The 14104-nt window shown below is 45.7% G+C and overlaps 1 protein-coding gene across 2 annotated transcripts in view; it reads left to right on the forward strand.

Moving 5' to 3' along the window:
* The window catches only part of LMO1 (LIM domain only 1), a 58938-nt gene extending 45040 nt beyond the window's left edge, over positions 1–13898 (forward strand). For both annotated transcript variants that reach the window (XM_041481172.1, XM_041481171.1), the window contains exons 3-4: positions 8826–8951; positions 13458–13898. In XM_041481172.1, coding sequence (XP_041337106.1) covers positions 8826–8951; positions 13458–13563 — 232 coding nt within the window. In that variant the 3' untranslated portion in view covers positions 13564–13898. The remainder of the gene's footprint in view (positions 1–8825; positions 8952–13457) is intronic.
* Positions 13899–14104: the final 206 nt, after the last annotated feature.

The raw sequence follows: 14104 nt of genomic DNA on the forward strand, positions 1-14104 counted from the left end.
CTTGAAAAAGTGTGATGTTTGTGATTTTTTTTTTAATTTGACCCTGAAGATAGATATTCAGCTTTATTCTATATGTTGCAGAACCCTACTAGAAATACTGAGCTGGACAGTGTTTCCAATTTACATTTGCTTTTTGAGACCTGTGGGCTACCCTATGTTTTGTCCATTTAATAAACACCGTATTGATTTTGGTTTAGTCTAGTTTCATAACAAAAATAATGTGTGGCATCAAATCAGACATGTTAAAGTGCCAAAGGACAGCAGTATTGATGCTCTTAGGTTTAGAAGGACCTTTTTATCACTGGAGTTGTAGAGCACTTTCTTTCTTTCCTTGGTTTATCCCAAGAATGCTGCTTCGAGGTGGAAAAGCTTAACCTGTGATTTTCCCACCAGCCCCTAGATGATGTGAATTTTCTGGGGCACACCAGAAGCCTGTGCTGGAGATTGAAAAGAAGCCAGGCATTGCAGACTCCAAGAAGTGGCCCATTTCCCAGCTTTGTGAAGAGAGGGCAATTAATGACATGAACCATGGAAGGCAACAGTTGGGACTCATGTTTGACCATGGCCATGCAGCTTCTGTCACAGCACCAGTTAAACGTGGTCCCTGGAACAAACTTCTGTGCCTGGAAGGTGCCTTGTAACACCTCTGTCTCCCTTTTTAAGGTTGGAATAGTTCCTGGCCTGACAAGGGGGAAGTCTGCTGCTATTTGTGCCACATGGTTAAACTATGTAGACTTATGTGGCCTGTACATTAAGAATTTTCTCTTTATCTGAATTTAGGGTGTTGGAGCTTTGACTGTTTTTTGTTAGGAAGAGCAGTAGAATTGTCATATCCTGGGAAATTTGTCGAGGACTTGGCTAGGAAGGAATAACATTAAATCTGTAACAGCATTGTTAGTTAGACTTCAGCTGTTTAGGCAGCTTTACAGCTATCATGGCTTGTATTCTTACAAATAAGTAAATTTAGTTTACACTGGGGTTTTTTGAGGAGTTCTGCTGAACTCCTGGGATCTGTTCCCCTGATGCTAAGGAACCTTTTCAGGCTTCTAGGATAGGAATAAGGCATTGCAATGCAGTCCCATATTTATAGAAGTATAAAGCAATTTTTTTACTTTAAAACATCTTGTATTAGCTTCTACACATAATATTTCTTTCTTTCTCCATTTTAACTAATAGTTCTATTAATAGAAGGAGCTAAAGTTGCCATCACGATCTTCTCTACTGTCTGTTCCCTCCTGGTAATTTGAATTTTTCTTCTTAGAGAATTAACCATTCCCATCATTATATAATTCCTTCACATTAGTGGTTTTCAAGTCTCTACCCACATTTTTTCCTCCTTGTTAAACAGCTCACAGTGTTTGGTCTACTAGTCAAATTTTAGCAGAATTCATCCCTAAAAATAACTTTTCATACTTCACACTGTAGTTACACCACAAAGGGAGCACTTTACCTGGAGAACAGTGAGAGGAATTCAGTCAGAGGGCTCCTGGAATATTTTGTTGTCAATTTGCAGCTCTGGGACCCTCCTGAGGGCAGGTGTCGATGAGCCACAGCCACTGCAGGGATTGGGGCAGAGGGTGAGGACAGGAGCAGTGCCAGCCCCTTCCCTGCTGTGGCAGCGTCCCTTTGGAGCTGGCTTTGTCCCAGGCCCTGGGAGCAGGGTGGGCTGCCAGCCGTGTGTGCTGATCCCCCGTGGGTTTTCAGCGGAAATCTTTCCAGCGTGTTCCAGGAGCTGCGAGCAGACCATAGCCTGATCATTTGTTTCAAAAGATAAACTGTCGTCATTGCTTGTGAAGGAACATTTGTTAACCTTCACTTTTCATAAAACACTTTCTTGCTCATTTTTTAATCATGAAAGATGAAATTGGATCTCGAGTTGTTATCCTTGTGGTATCACCTCAGTCTCCAGCTGTGTCTCAATGTATCTTTCAATACATTTCATCTCAGCAAATAGATTTACCATTTGTTTCATAATCGCAGTTCCAGCATTCCTACCTCTAATTATTTTTGATAAGCAAATGCTATTGAAGGAACTGCTTCTGGGACAGAGCAGCTTAGCATGCAGGCTCAGATGGCTCCTCGCAGCCCCCACGCAGCGATGTGTGTTTGTTCCGAGGCATAATTAAACATTCACCAAGCTCCGCTTCACAGGGACGGGCTGGGTGTTGCATCAGGATTTCCCGTGAGGAGCTGACAACTTAAATTTCACTGTGAAGTGCTGATGAAGAACGTGATTTTTCCTTTTTACTCAGCATGGTGCCCTCACACGAGCAAAGGCGAGTCGGGCTTGCTTTGAGAGGAGCAGAACTGTTGCTTCTGTGTGTTTGATATGCTGGTGTTGGGAAAGTTTTTCATCATGTAAACTGATTGGGGCCTTAATTAGACTCCGAAGAAAGCTTAAAACCTGCATTTAAAAATGACGGTGAATCAGTAAAAGAGAAGGGCTTTCCGGGAAATCCTGATGCTGTTCTCAGGGGTTTCATGGCAGTTCTTTTCACCCACTTTCCCACATGTTTGGATCAGGGCTGCAAACTCAGCACGGAACCACTCTGCAGATGGTGTTGATGCCTCCAGGGAGCAGAGCAGCCCTCTGCATGCCACCTGAGGGACAGGGACCTCCTGGCAGGACTGCCATCCCCTGTCACCCCTCAGCACTGTCTGTATCCCAGAGGCTTGAACTCCACCCTCGGCAGCTCCTACTTCCAGTGACTCAGATGCCACGTCCTGGGGTTTTTGCTCTACTCCAAACATCCCAGGGCATTATTTCTGTCAGTGAATCGCTTTAGGAGCCCTTCAGGTGAAGTGTTCTGTATCTGGAAAATATGCAGGGTTAAGTTTTCTTGTGGGATAAGAGTACAAACATGGGTGCCCTGCTCTGTTGGCACAGGAGGATGTGGACAAATTCCCTTCTTCTGGTGGCCTTCCCCAAGTCAGGGACAACAGCCCTGAGCCAAACCACTAAACCATGGCTGGCTGTGTGAGAACAAGCCTTTGGGAACTGAGATGTGTGTGCCCCAACAGGGAGAATTTAAGTTAATCTCCCCAAGACGTCACTAATGCTCAGAATGTGGCTTTAACCTGCAGAAGCTGCAGCACCCTTGAAGCAGGAAGGAGAGAATTTGGGATATATTTTCCCTCTGGAGAAGCACAGTGTGTGTGTATGCACCGAGAGCATGTCCTGCTGGATTTTCAAGGGACATGTTTAGTGTGGGAAGGAGAGGTATAAATGCAGTGTGGCTGAACAAATGGTGTCTGCTCAGAGCCTAAAAATGTCACTAAGCTGAAGTGCTGCTTTTGCCTCGCAATAGGGAGCATCGTGCATGCCGCATAGGACACCCTCACTTCTACACTTGGTGTCTGTAAAGATTAAGGAGGATTAATTAGGCTCAAAATACAATGTGTCTTGGCAACATTGCTGTGCTTTGTGATGTTAAAGTACAGATTTATTTTTTTTTCCCCCTGCAGTTGCTGGTCCAGGACTTTCTCACAGCCTGTGCCCATACTTGGTTTGTTTCTTTGCTTTTTGCCCTTTTTTTTTTCACCTCCACAACTTTTCACTGAGGAGGAAAGCCAATGGGGAGTTGTGGTACACTAGCATGCCTCTAGCACTTTCAGCTTTGGAGTTTTCTGGCTGCTGTGTTTAAACTCTCCTAAGAGGACGTTGTTGCACTTGTGCTCAGCAGTGCCAGAGCAAGGTTGGGTTTAATGTCAGCAGTTTCAGTGATACTGTGGGAAAGGCTGGGGCCGGGCAGGAGGACTTGGACTTCTCCTGCCTGCTCATGGTCCCAACCCCTCTGTAAATGCCCACTGAAAATATGGAGGGAGAGGCCAAGGGAGTGAAAATAAGTGAACATTCAGATGTGTCCTTCAAGTGAAAACAGACTCCCTTGAGCAACCTTGGAGTTCAGGCCTAGCAGTCTCTGAACCAGTGCGGTCACTTGGCCAGGGGCTGTTTTGTACTGGTTCAACTCCCCCTGCTATGCTGTCCTTGAATGCCAAACCCTTTGGCATGCCAGATGTAAATTCTTTGGGATTGAACTTGAAGGCTTCATGAGAGGACAGCTTGACCAACTTCATTAGTATCAAAATGCGTTTCCTTTCCTTCAGCTGACATGACTTCCCACTGCAGCACTGACAACGGTGTCCTGGATAGGAGGGTGCACCAGCTAATATGTATTTACCAGCTGAAGACTCTCCTGTCACTGAGGCTTTCTCTAATATTACACAAAGGCTGATTACAGCAAAGTTGTCTGAAGTTGCTTTTAAGATTGTTCTTTTTAAGTGATGTCCAGGCTTTCCCTGCATTCATTGGTATATTCAGTACTCCAGTCAAATCACACTTGTAGCTCTGCATATTTCCAATATCCACAGATGGGAAAGATACTGATTGCAGTATTTAAGAGCCACCCTCACTGAAAAACCAGTTGTTGGTTTGTTTCAAAAGGTAGGGGCAAAACTGTTTCTTTTCATGAGGATGGATTTCAGTTACAGTAAGCAAATTTGGTTCTACAGCAGGCCCTGATGAAACTAAGAAATAAACAGCAGCAGGCAAATAGGGGAGGTGTATGGGAAAACCTATTTTACCTCCTGGCTGGGGAGGAACTCCTGAGCATGGAGTTCCATAGCTCTTCTAAAACTTGGATATCCAGATAATCTGGATATATAAATGTGTAGAAAAAGATGCAGTTGTACATAATATCTACAAATGTAGATGTTTATCTGTAGTTTAGTGTTTAGTCCTTCTTCCATTCATAATTCTTATCTTTCAGTGTCGACAAAACTTTTTTGTGGGGGAATTATCAGTCTCCACTCAACTGTTTGAATTTCGAACTTGTTTTGTTCTTGTGTTTAAGAAAATCCAGTTAACACTGCCAACCTTTCCTTTCTGTACCATTCATTATTTTTATGTGCTTGTCCTGCTTCCTCTTTTTTTTGTCTCCTATGAAGTCAACAGCTCCAAAATTTTTGCTCTTTCTGCAGAGGGGAGATTTTCTCCTTCTTTTTTGATTGCAAGCTGCTATCTAGTCAGACACCAGGCTAGAGGAGGCGAGAAAAAGTGGGGACTCTCTCCTTGTAGGCAATGACTAAACCAGATTGTTGTTCCTAGTGGAGACAGAAATAGGCAAACAGGTTCTCAGTTTAGGCCCCCTGAACATCTTGGTTGAACAAAAAAAATCTGTTAAAAGGTGCTAAACTTAACATTTTTTCATTTGAGAAGTTTCTTCATGTTTTCCCTAAAGTGAGAACCCTTTAACCTTCTTTTGCCCCTCAAAAAACAAAAAAAAAAAAAAAAACAAAAAAAAAATTAAAAAAAAAAAACAAACAAACAAAAAAAGCCCAACAAAAGCAAAAACCTGCAGGGTGTTGTGACATTACTATGGTTTGAATTAATTTGAGGTGTACTCACAGAGTTGCTGGGGTATGGATCACCATGCACAAGACTGCTCTTTAACCCAGACAAGACTGCATAAAACCCATCCTTTGACAGTTGCCTACTGCTTCCAGGAGCACTCCCTTCTTTTCCCATTAATTCATTTGCATTCAGGGCTGCTCCTGTATGCCAATTAGCTTTAATTTTTACTATACACACTGACATCAATGGCCAATGAGAACAGGGCATAGCGGGGTTTTTACTGTGCCCATAAACTACAGAAAATTGTCCTTGGACAAACTCCTGCTTTTAGACTGGCTGACAACAATAGACATGGTTAAGTTCAGGCTAAGAGCCATTAAACATAATTACTACCACAGGGTAAAAGTTTAATTGTGCTAAATTTTAAATCTGCATGGTCTATGCTTATTTACAAGCTGGCAGGATCTTCCTGTTACATAAAGGGGAATAAATCTGTACTTAAAAATTGTTGCCTTTTAACTTCAAAGGCAACTGAATAAATAGGGTTTTTTAGAAGAAGCAAAACAACCCCAAACTGAAAACTTTATGTATTTCCAGCTTCTTTTATGCCAATGGCTCCGAGCTGGTAAGTAGAGGCTAAACATCTTCTGATAGATTTTTCTAATGCGCTTCAACTTCGTGTGTATGAATGTGTGAGAAAGTGTTGCATCTGTTACAAAGGTGTCTGGGGGACAGAATGCAGATCAGTTTGTTCATGTGGGGTTATTTTAAATTTAACCACAGATGGGGCTTGGGGCGGAAGGTTTTTCCTCCTGCTCCTTATCCTCTCTCCCTCCTTCCAATAACGTTAAGCTCCCCACTTTAGGAAGTTTCAGCTCAAGTAGCTTCGGGATCAGGAGATATCAGAGGTGGCAGGTTTTCTACAAGCAAACAAAAAAAAAGGCAAAAGACTGTACATTTTGCATTTTCTTCCAACAGATTTTTAAAAAGTCATGTTCACTGAGCTACAAGTTACAGCATATTTTTAGGAGCATGGTGAATACATGGGACTCTAAATCACTCTCTGAAAAGCAGATTAAAATTAGGAGGTGCTAGAATAGGTGTGAAATGTTCATCTGTAGGGAAAGGGAGGGTATGGAGGACTGTGAAACTTGATAGAAGAGACAAAGATTAGCACTCTGACTCGCTGGAAGCCACGTTATGTAGACATTAGAAGGCAACACGATTTCAGCTGGACAGAACATAAGCTTCAGATCTTATGCAAACAGTCAAAGCTGTTTAACAATTGGTTTACCCCCAAAACCCCTGAAAGGAGACAGGTGAATACGATGCCAAATACATTTTTCATGTTTCTTAAGCTAACTGTTTAAATAGTTAAGTGAACATCTGTCCAAATTTCCCCATCATTTCCATTTAGAAAAGTCTCCTATTTGAAGGCTGAAGAAAAGCACCTGCTTAACAATGCAAATGGTGCTGTCTGTGGCCCCTTTATTTTGTTTAATCTAGATTGAGCTCCACACAACTGTGATGCTAATGAATAATGGATATTTTATACTTGTGCATGTAGCAGTGCTGGGCACAGAGCAAATCTAGGATTAACCTCCCAGTTTCCCTGCCTAATGCATTTGACTCATTTTTTTGAGTTTGCTGTGACTTGGGTACTCTAAAAACGGATGCCTGGTTTTATGGGAAATGGGAAAATCCTGGCAAAAGCTGTCAGGCTTTGCTGTGCCCAAGTGGAAAGGGGCAGCTAGGCTGAGGAAGGGAGGGATGTCTGGAGTAATGGCTTGATTTGTGAGTGGGTGCTGAATGAGAGCCAGGGTGTTCCAGGGTGGAGACCTGGACACTTTTCAGAGCTGCATTTTTCCAGTCTGGTCTGCTGACGTTAGGCAGCCGAGGCCCGTGCCCAGCTGCCTCCCCTGCCTTGCCTGCCTGTGGGGGCAGGAGCAAGCGGGGTCAGCTTGCAGGGAGAAAGGGATTGCCTTTTGCTGGTGCAAATTATACAGCTGGGATTTCACTCTGCCTTTCAGCCTTCAGATGATGGAATGATGGGGGGAGAAATTTTGGTACTTCCTTTGCAGATTTTCCATCCTGCATGAGTGTTTCTGTTTTGGTTTGTGTGGTTTAGCTCTCAGGGAAAACTGCTGTTTCTTCATAGGAGGGCCTGGGATTTTCCAGACAGGCCTAATGAAAGACCCCTGATACCACTTTTAAAGAAAAATAAGAGTGAGCTTTCTTACAGCTGGAGAGCGAGCTGACTTCGGGAGCACAGCACCGTAGGAGGGTGGGAGAGTTGTGTGGAGGTTTCTATAACACTGCTGGGTGTTTTAATTCACAATTACTGGCCAGTAATAATTAGTATTGATTTGCCTGGCAAATTGCAGGTTTAGAAATTGGTTATAGATTTTCCTGATGCTTCTCATCTGCGTGTTGTGGAATCAGCCAGAACCGATGGCTTGAAACAAACCGCGAGCCCAGCTCTGTCTGCGGGCAGCGGCGCGTTGCGTGCACGGAGCTAATGGCCAGCAGGGCCAGCACGTCTTGAGGCTCATCACTCCCAAAATACCATTTCTGTCGTCCCCTAGGCAAAGTGACTAACCACATGGACCAGAGGCTGGGGTGAACCTCGGTTCTGTCAGCCCGTGGCACCGTGCCCCTGCAGGGACACCTTGGGCGAGGGAGCCGCGGGAAGGATGCCGCAGTCTTGCTTGAGTCCCCCGGCAGGAGCTGCAACTGCAGCAGACATCTGGGGAGACAGATAGTGAAAGACAAGATGAAAATGGCAACTCTTCCAGTGCTGAAGGGCTGTCCTGGAGGGGCGGGGAGCTGGAGTGGAACGGCTGAGCATGCTGCTCAGGCCACCGTGGAAGGGCTTAGCTGGCTCCCGGGAGGGCCGGGGAGGCAGGAGGAGGGAGGCACAGCCGGGCAGGAGGGCTTGCTCTCTGAGATGCTTGGAGAAATGCTGTGCACTCATTGCAAGAAGTTGTGCTTTTTCTTTTTAAGCAGCAGGTAAGCGAGGTTCTTCCTGAGCTCTGTTACAGCGCTGCCTTCCAGGATTGGCAAAGTTTGCAGGGCTTCTGTGTCCTGCTGCCAGGCTGCGGCCAAGCGCAGCAAGCCCTTGCAGAGCAGGACGGGCAGCTCCCAGCACCTACCCCACTGCTGCAGAGAGGCAGATAGTTTTTGACTGAAATTTTGTGAGCCCCAAAATAGTGCTCTAAGTGTTTAATGCTTTTCTCCATTAGACAGCAAATTAGCCCTAGGCTCACAAACCAAATGAAGTTTCATCTCGATGATTGGAGCCTGCTCACCAGGCATTTTTATCCCAAGCTCCTACACGCTGGTTGGTCAGTGAAATGGAGACTGCAACTTCTATTTATTGGTGCAATACAGTATTTGATACTGCTAATTACACTTAATTAGTCCTTCCACCATTTAATTAAAATGGCTTCTAATGATTGTGCTTCTTTGGCAGGCTCTTTGGTACCACCGGGAATTGTGCTGCCTGCAGTAAACTGATCCCTGCCTTTGAGATGGTGATGAGGGCCAGAGATAATGTTTACCATTTGGACTGCTTTGCCTGTCAGCTCTGCAACCAGCGGTGAGGACACAGTTATTGTACACACAGACTAATTTATACCTTTGCCCACGGAACAGGGGAAACGTTTGATGCACGCTGCCCGTGTGGGGCTCACAGCCTGGGGGCAGGGCTGGGGCTGGGGGATCCAGGCTGACCTGGGGGATCCATGTGAGAGTACCTGTAGCCCTTTTATTGCAAATCCCCTTGGAGCTGGTGGGAAATGGAGGGGCAGGGGGGAGGACACAGACACAGACTGTCCAGCTGCTGCTGAATAAAACAAACTGCTCCAGCGTCCTTTCAGGAGCTGCCCTCTTTGCAGAAGGCAGATGATGGAGAATGGACCTCCCCTGGCAAACTGACACTATCTCACTTAAATCACGTTTCTGACATGTTCAAAACTGGGGGTGGAAAATAAGAAGTATTAAGAGAAGAGACAGGAAGGAGAAAAATACTCTGGCTAAGCCTTTTCCAACACTAGGAACAAATCCATTTAGTTGTTGTGTAATTAATAGGGGATCTTGGTGGTATAATTTTGAGTGGGGCTTATTTATTTCTGCTGGCATATCAGGCAATATAATAAAGGGCCACGCACAGTGTTTTCACTTGAACTACCTGTAGACAGTTGAGTTTGGGAGGGCTGTGAAAACTCTTCCCAGCACCATGTTTGTTGGTCATCATAGGCAGAACTGAAGCCCGCAGAACAGATGTGATACTTTTGTCACCTTCTGATGCATCTACCTGTCCATCCTTGTCTAAGATAGACCTGGAATTGCTTGCAGTTCTTACTGCTTGCTTAGTCAGGCTGTGGTGACTGCCCAGGATCAAGGGCTGTGCTGGTGTTCCTGTGCTGGACCTGTGGTTGTTTTTCCCAAAGATGAAACTAGAACGCAATGCCTCATCCCATGGGAAAGCATGAGAGAGATGACAAAACTTGTGGAAAGATGGAGAACCCAATTCTGTAAAAGTCAACCTAAAATCCTGACTTAAACATTCCTTGCTCAGTCTAGAAAAGAGTCACAGTGGGATCTCTCACGAAGCAGCCATACACGTGTGTGGATGCAAACCCCTGCCAGCTTCCCCCGAACTTGGGAGATCCTGTCCGATCCTGATCTCGCACCCTCGCCAGTGGCTCAGCCCTGGACATGACTTTGGTGTCAGCTGGTTGGTGCCAGGGCTCGGCGGAGGCGAATGAGGTGCCTTTACTCGCTGGCCTGGTGTTATTCCAGGTACAGAAGTCCCATGAAGGCTGTCGCCTGCACGGCGCGGTGGCAGTGCCGGGGCGGCAGTGACATCTAGTGGCTCCTGGCCTTGGGCTCTCTGCGGGATCTTCCAGTTGCCCAGTCTTGTTCTGTGACTCTTGGACACAGAGCTGATCCCACCTCATCCCCCGAGATGCTCATCCCACCCTGCTATGATCAGTGATCATCACTGCTACAATCCCAGGCGGTTCTGGGATTTGTCTCCAGACTCCGGAGTGTGGGGGGTGCTGCCAGGCTCAGCCCTCTGGATCAGCTCTTTTCAGCCTCCTGGTGATTCCCAGGCAGGAGAGGGTTGCTCCCAAACTCCACACTGAACCTGGGTCTGGAGAATTATAAATGTCCTTTCAGGCTCTGGGCTGCACAGTCAGGAGTGCTGCTTGGCCTTGGAGTCTGCAGGCTGAGTATCTCTCATCAAACCCCTACTTCACCCTTTTTCTCTCCCAGAAAATCCTAGTGCTGCCTAGTTTTCATTTGCAGTAATTTCTTTTAAATTTCACCCTTTATTTCAAAGGCTCCAAAGCACCTCTCTTCCTCCCTTCCCTCTTCAATTGCCAGTGTGGTGCCACTCTGTCCTTCAGACAACCTCCAGGGCTGTCACTGCCCAGCAGGAGAGTGCAGGTAATCCCCCTGTTCTGGCAGAGTTGTGCTGTGATGCACAAGGGATTTGCTCAGTTTGTGAGGGGCTGAGTTGTTCTGGAAGATGGGCTATGTGTAGATTCTTGCTTTTGGCTGAGGTCAGAGGGCTGCCAGTTTTTATGACTTACTCTGTGGAGATTTTGGCTTGAAAGGGTAGAATGGAAGTGATCCTGTAAGAGAGTACTGGATGCTGAACTGAGAACAGTGAGATTAAGTAACCCTAGAGTCAAAATTGCAGAGGTGGATGTCAGTTCTGGTTCTGAACTGGGAACCTCACTGGAAACCCTGTCTTGTTCTTCAGCTCTGAAAAGATTTGATGATGAAGGCCTTTCCTCAGTTGTCTTCCAGCTTGCTTGCCCTTCTATAGCTGGGCTCTGTATAGAGTGCTAAATGTATCACAGCAAAATCTCTACTACTTTTACCAAGTGTACAATGTTTTCATCACTTTCATTCCCTAAAACATCAGTTTTGCATCAAGTCCTGCAATACCACTCATCCTGCCTTGCTTTAAACTGTTCTAAAGTTGTCATGGTCATCATAGTGCTGGATAAAAGCTGGTCACTGCTGTGACTGGCTGATAGGTCAGTGTTACAAGGGTTGCAGGAAATCCAGCTGCTTTTCTTGCCATTATCTGAAGTGTGGGTTTGCTGGGAAGAAAATCACTCTTAAGGAATGGCAGAGTAGGTTCAGCACCTATTTCTTACTGCTGCTGGCTGGAATTTGATTGCCCAGACAGGCTCTGCAACATCTCTGCTCTGAGCATGGGGGCTGACAGTGTGAAACTGGGCCTCAGGTCACCCTGTTAAATCTTCTGTATCCAGTTGTGATGCTTCAGCTGAAGAGATCCCAGTTTATTGGTGGGTTTGCAGGACTGGCAGGTAGAAACAGTAGCCTTTTCAGTGAATCAAACCCTTCTCCCAAAACTTCATGTCACATTAGGGTACCCCTGTAGAGCAGTTCAGTTCCCATGTGCTTGTACACACTCCCACACCTTCCAACTCCCAAAACTCCAGCTCCTCCTTTGTCTCCTCTACACCCAAAACCAGGTTTGGCAAGGGACAGCTGTTGATGGTGCTGGTGGCAAGAGTCATTTTTGCATTTCTCTTGCTGGAGATTTGTATGGCACTTAAGGTGGGAATAAGTAGTGAAAAGCAAGCAGCTGTGTCTGTTATTTATTGTAAGTAAACCTGCTTCTGGGGAGGGTGGTGTTAAGGAGAGCATGTGCAGTACAGTTTTTACCATAAGAGCTGTTAGTTGAAATTAGGAATAATCTTTATCTTTTTAACATGCAGAAAAGGTTGAATTTCAGAACTACTAGAGCATGTGCCACAGAGGGAAGAAGATGGAAGGTCTTCAGTGAAATCCTATAAAGTGTGAACCAATGCCCAGTTCTCTGTCTACCAACATGGCACATTAATCAGCTTATTTGCAGGTGTCCAGTTGGAGAAAACTTGTGCCTGTCTTGGGCCTATAAAGAAGCTCTAAAATTATCAGTCCTGTTCTATTAGCAGAAAATAATCACTTTTATGCTCTGCCTGAAGCTGCCTGAGTTACAGATGATGAAAGCACTTTAGACAAGGAGTAGGCAGTGCCAAAGCTCTGCCTGTGAGCAGGGGAAATGGGCATTTGAGGTCTGCTAAGTCTTCTGGGGATGGGGTCACCCCCAATGACTTTGCTGTAGATATTTGGCCTTGCCAGAGGCTGGTACCTACCCCTTCCTCTCAGTGCAGAGCTGGCTTGAGGCACAGTGCCTGACCCAGGGTGTCTCTCTGCTTTAGGGACCTGAGGCTGGTTTCAGACTCAGCTCTTGGAGCAGCCTGTGCTCTGGTCTGTCATTGTCCTGCCAGTGTTATGGACAAAAAACAGCCCCTGAATTGGGTGCAGAGAGCATTATTTGTTATCTTAAGAAGTAAAGATTAGCTTCTGATTCCTGAGCAGGCAGGCAGGGCGGAAAAAGCTATTGGCTGTCAATTCACACCTCTCCGATCTTATATGTGGAACTTTTTTGACCTTAATGGTCAAATAAAATTGTTAAATATCACAAGCTTCTCTGTCAACTTCAAGACAAACAGAACAATTTACATGGTATATAGAGAGCAGTGCCCTTCGCTCAATGAAGATAAAGGTTAGGAGTCCAGCCACCGAGAAATTTCTATTTATTGTTCAGCACTGTACACAAGGGGGTGAGGGAGGACTTAATAGCCAGTCCTTGCCTGGAAATTAGTGTAAATACTGCTTCACCCGAGGGAGCTGTGGAAATGTGGATACCAGCAAAAACTTCAAATAGGCTCCATGTAATATCGCCTGTTTGATTTCCTGGTTGGAGAGCCAACATCTCTTGTCTGCAGGGACAAATCCTTTAACTGCTCCCAACTTCCTCCTGCAGCTGGCACGGGACCCTGCAGGGAGTGGGACCTGCTCCCCAAGCTGCTCCCTGTGGCCTGGAGCCAAGCACAGATGTGCCAGGGAAAGGGACAGCAAAACCCTGGGATGGCAAGGGGAGAAGCACTGGCAGAGCTGGAAATCAAACTCTGCTCACCAGAGTCACCTTTGGACCCAAACTGCCTCAAATTCCCCCCATTCTCACGTCTGTTCGTATTCACACCCACCAATCCTTTTTTTTATCTTCCAGATTCTGCGTGGGGGACAAATTTTTCCTGAAGAACAACATGATCTTGTGTCAGATGGACTATGAGGAAGGGCAGCTGAACGGGAGCTTCGAGTCCCAGGTTCAATAACAGCCCCTGCTTCGCTGGAGCACTGTGGGATGGGCGCTTGGCCGCACGAGCAGCGAGGGCGCCTGTCAGCTTGCCTGCAATATTTTTTTAATTCTTGGTCCAGAGAGGACTATATACATTGTAGTACTTTTCCCCCCCAACACAAAGCAGTTACAATTTTAGATGTACAGTTGTGCCTGCTTAGCTGAGCACTGCATTGCCTGTATGTTTGTGAGTTTTTGGGGTCTGGGGGAGGGCTCTGTACAGTCTGTTTTCTGTATATAAACTGGAACATTTATTTTATGAAAAATGTAATGCAATTTTATTACTGGTGTGAATTAAAAATTATGAATGTTTCCTGGTCATCTTTGCCGTGGTTTCTTCCCCGTGTGGCAAAAGCCTGTATTTCCTGTGCTTTAGCTGAGCAGACTGTTGGAAACGTGTACATAGATCCCTGGAAACGGCATGGATCACAGCAGAGGCAAGTTTACTTGTAATAACTGGGGGAAATGCTGCTGCAGGGTTGTGGAGACTTCCATCCAACCACCTGCTTCCCTGTATA

Source organism: Pyrgilauda ruficollis, unplaced genomic scaffold (assembly GCF_017590135.1).
Source record: "Pyrgilauda ruficollis isolate IOZ18807 unplaced genomic scaffold, ASM1759013v1 scaffold55, whole genome shotgun sequence".
NCBI classification, from domain to species: Eukaryota; Metazoa; Chordata; class Aves; order Passeriformes; family Passeridae; genus Pyrgilauda; species Pyrgilauda ruficollis.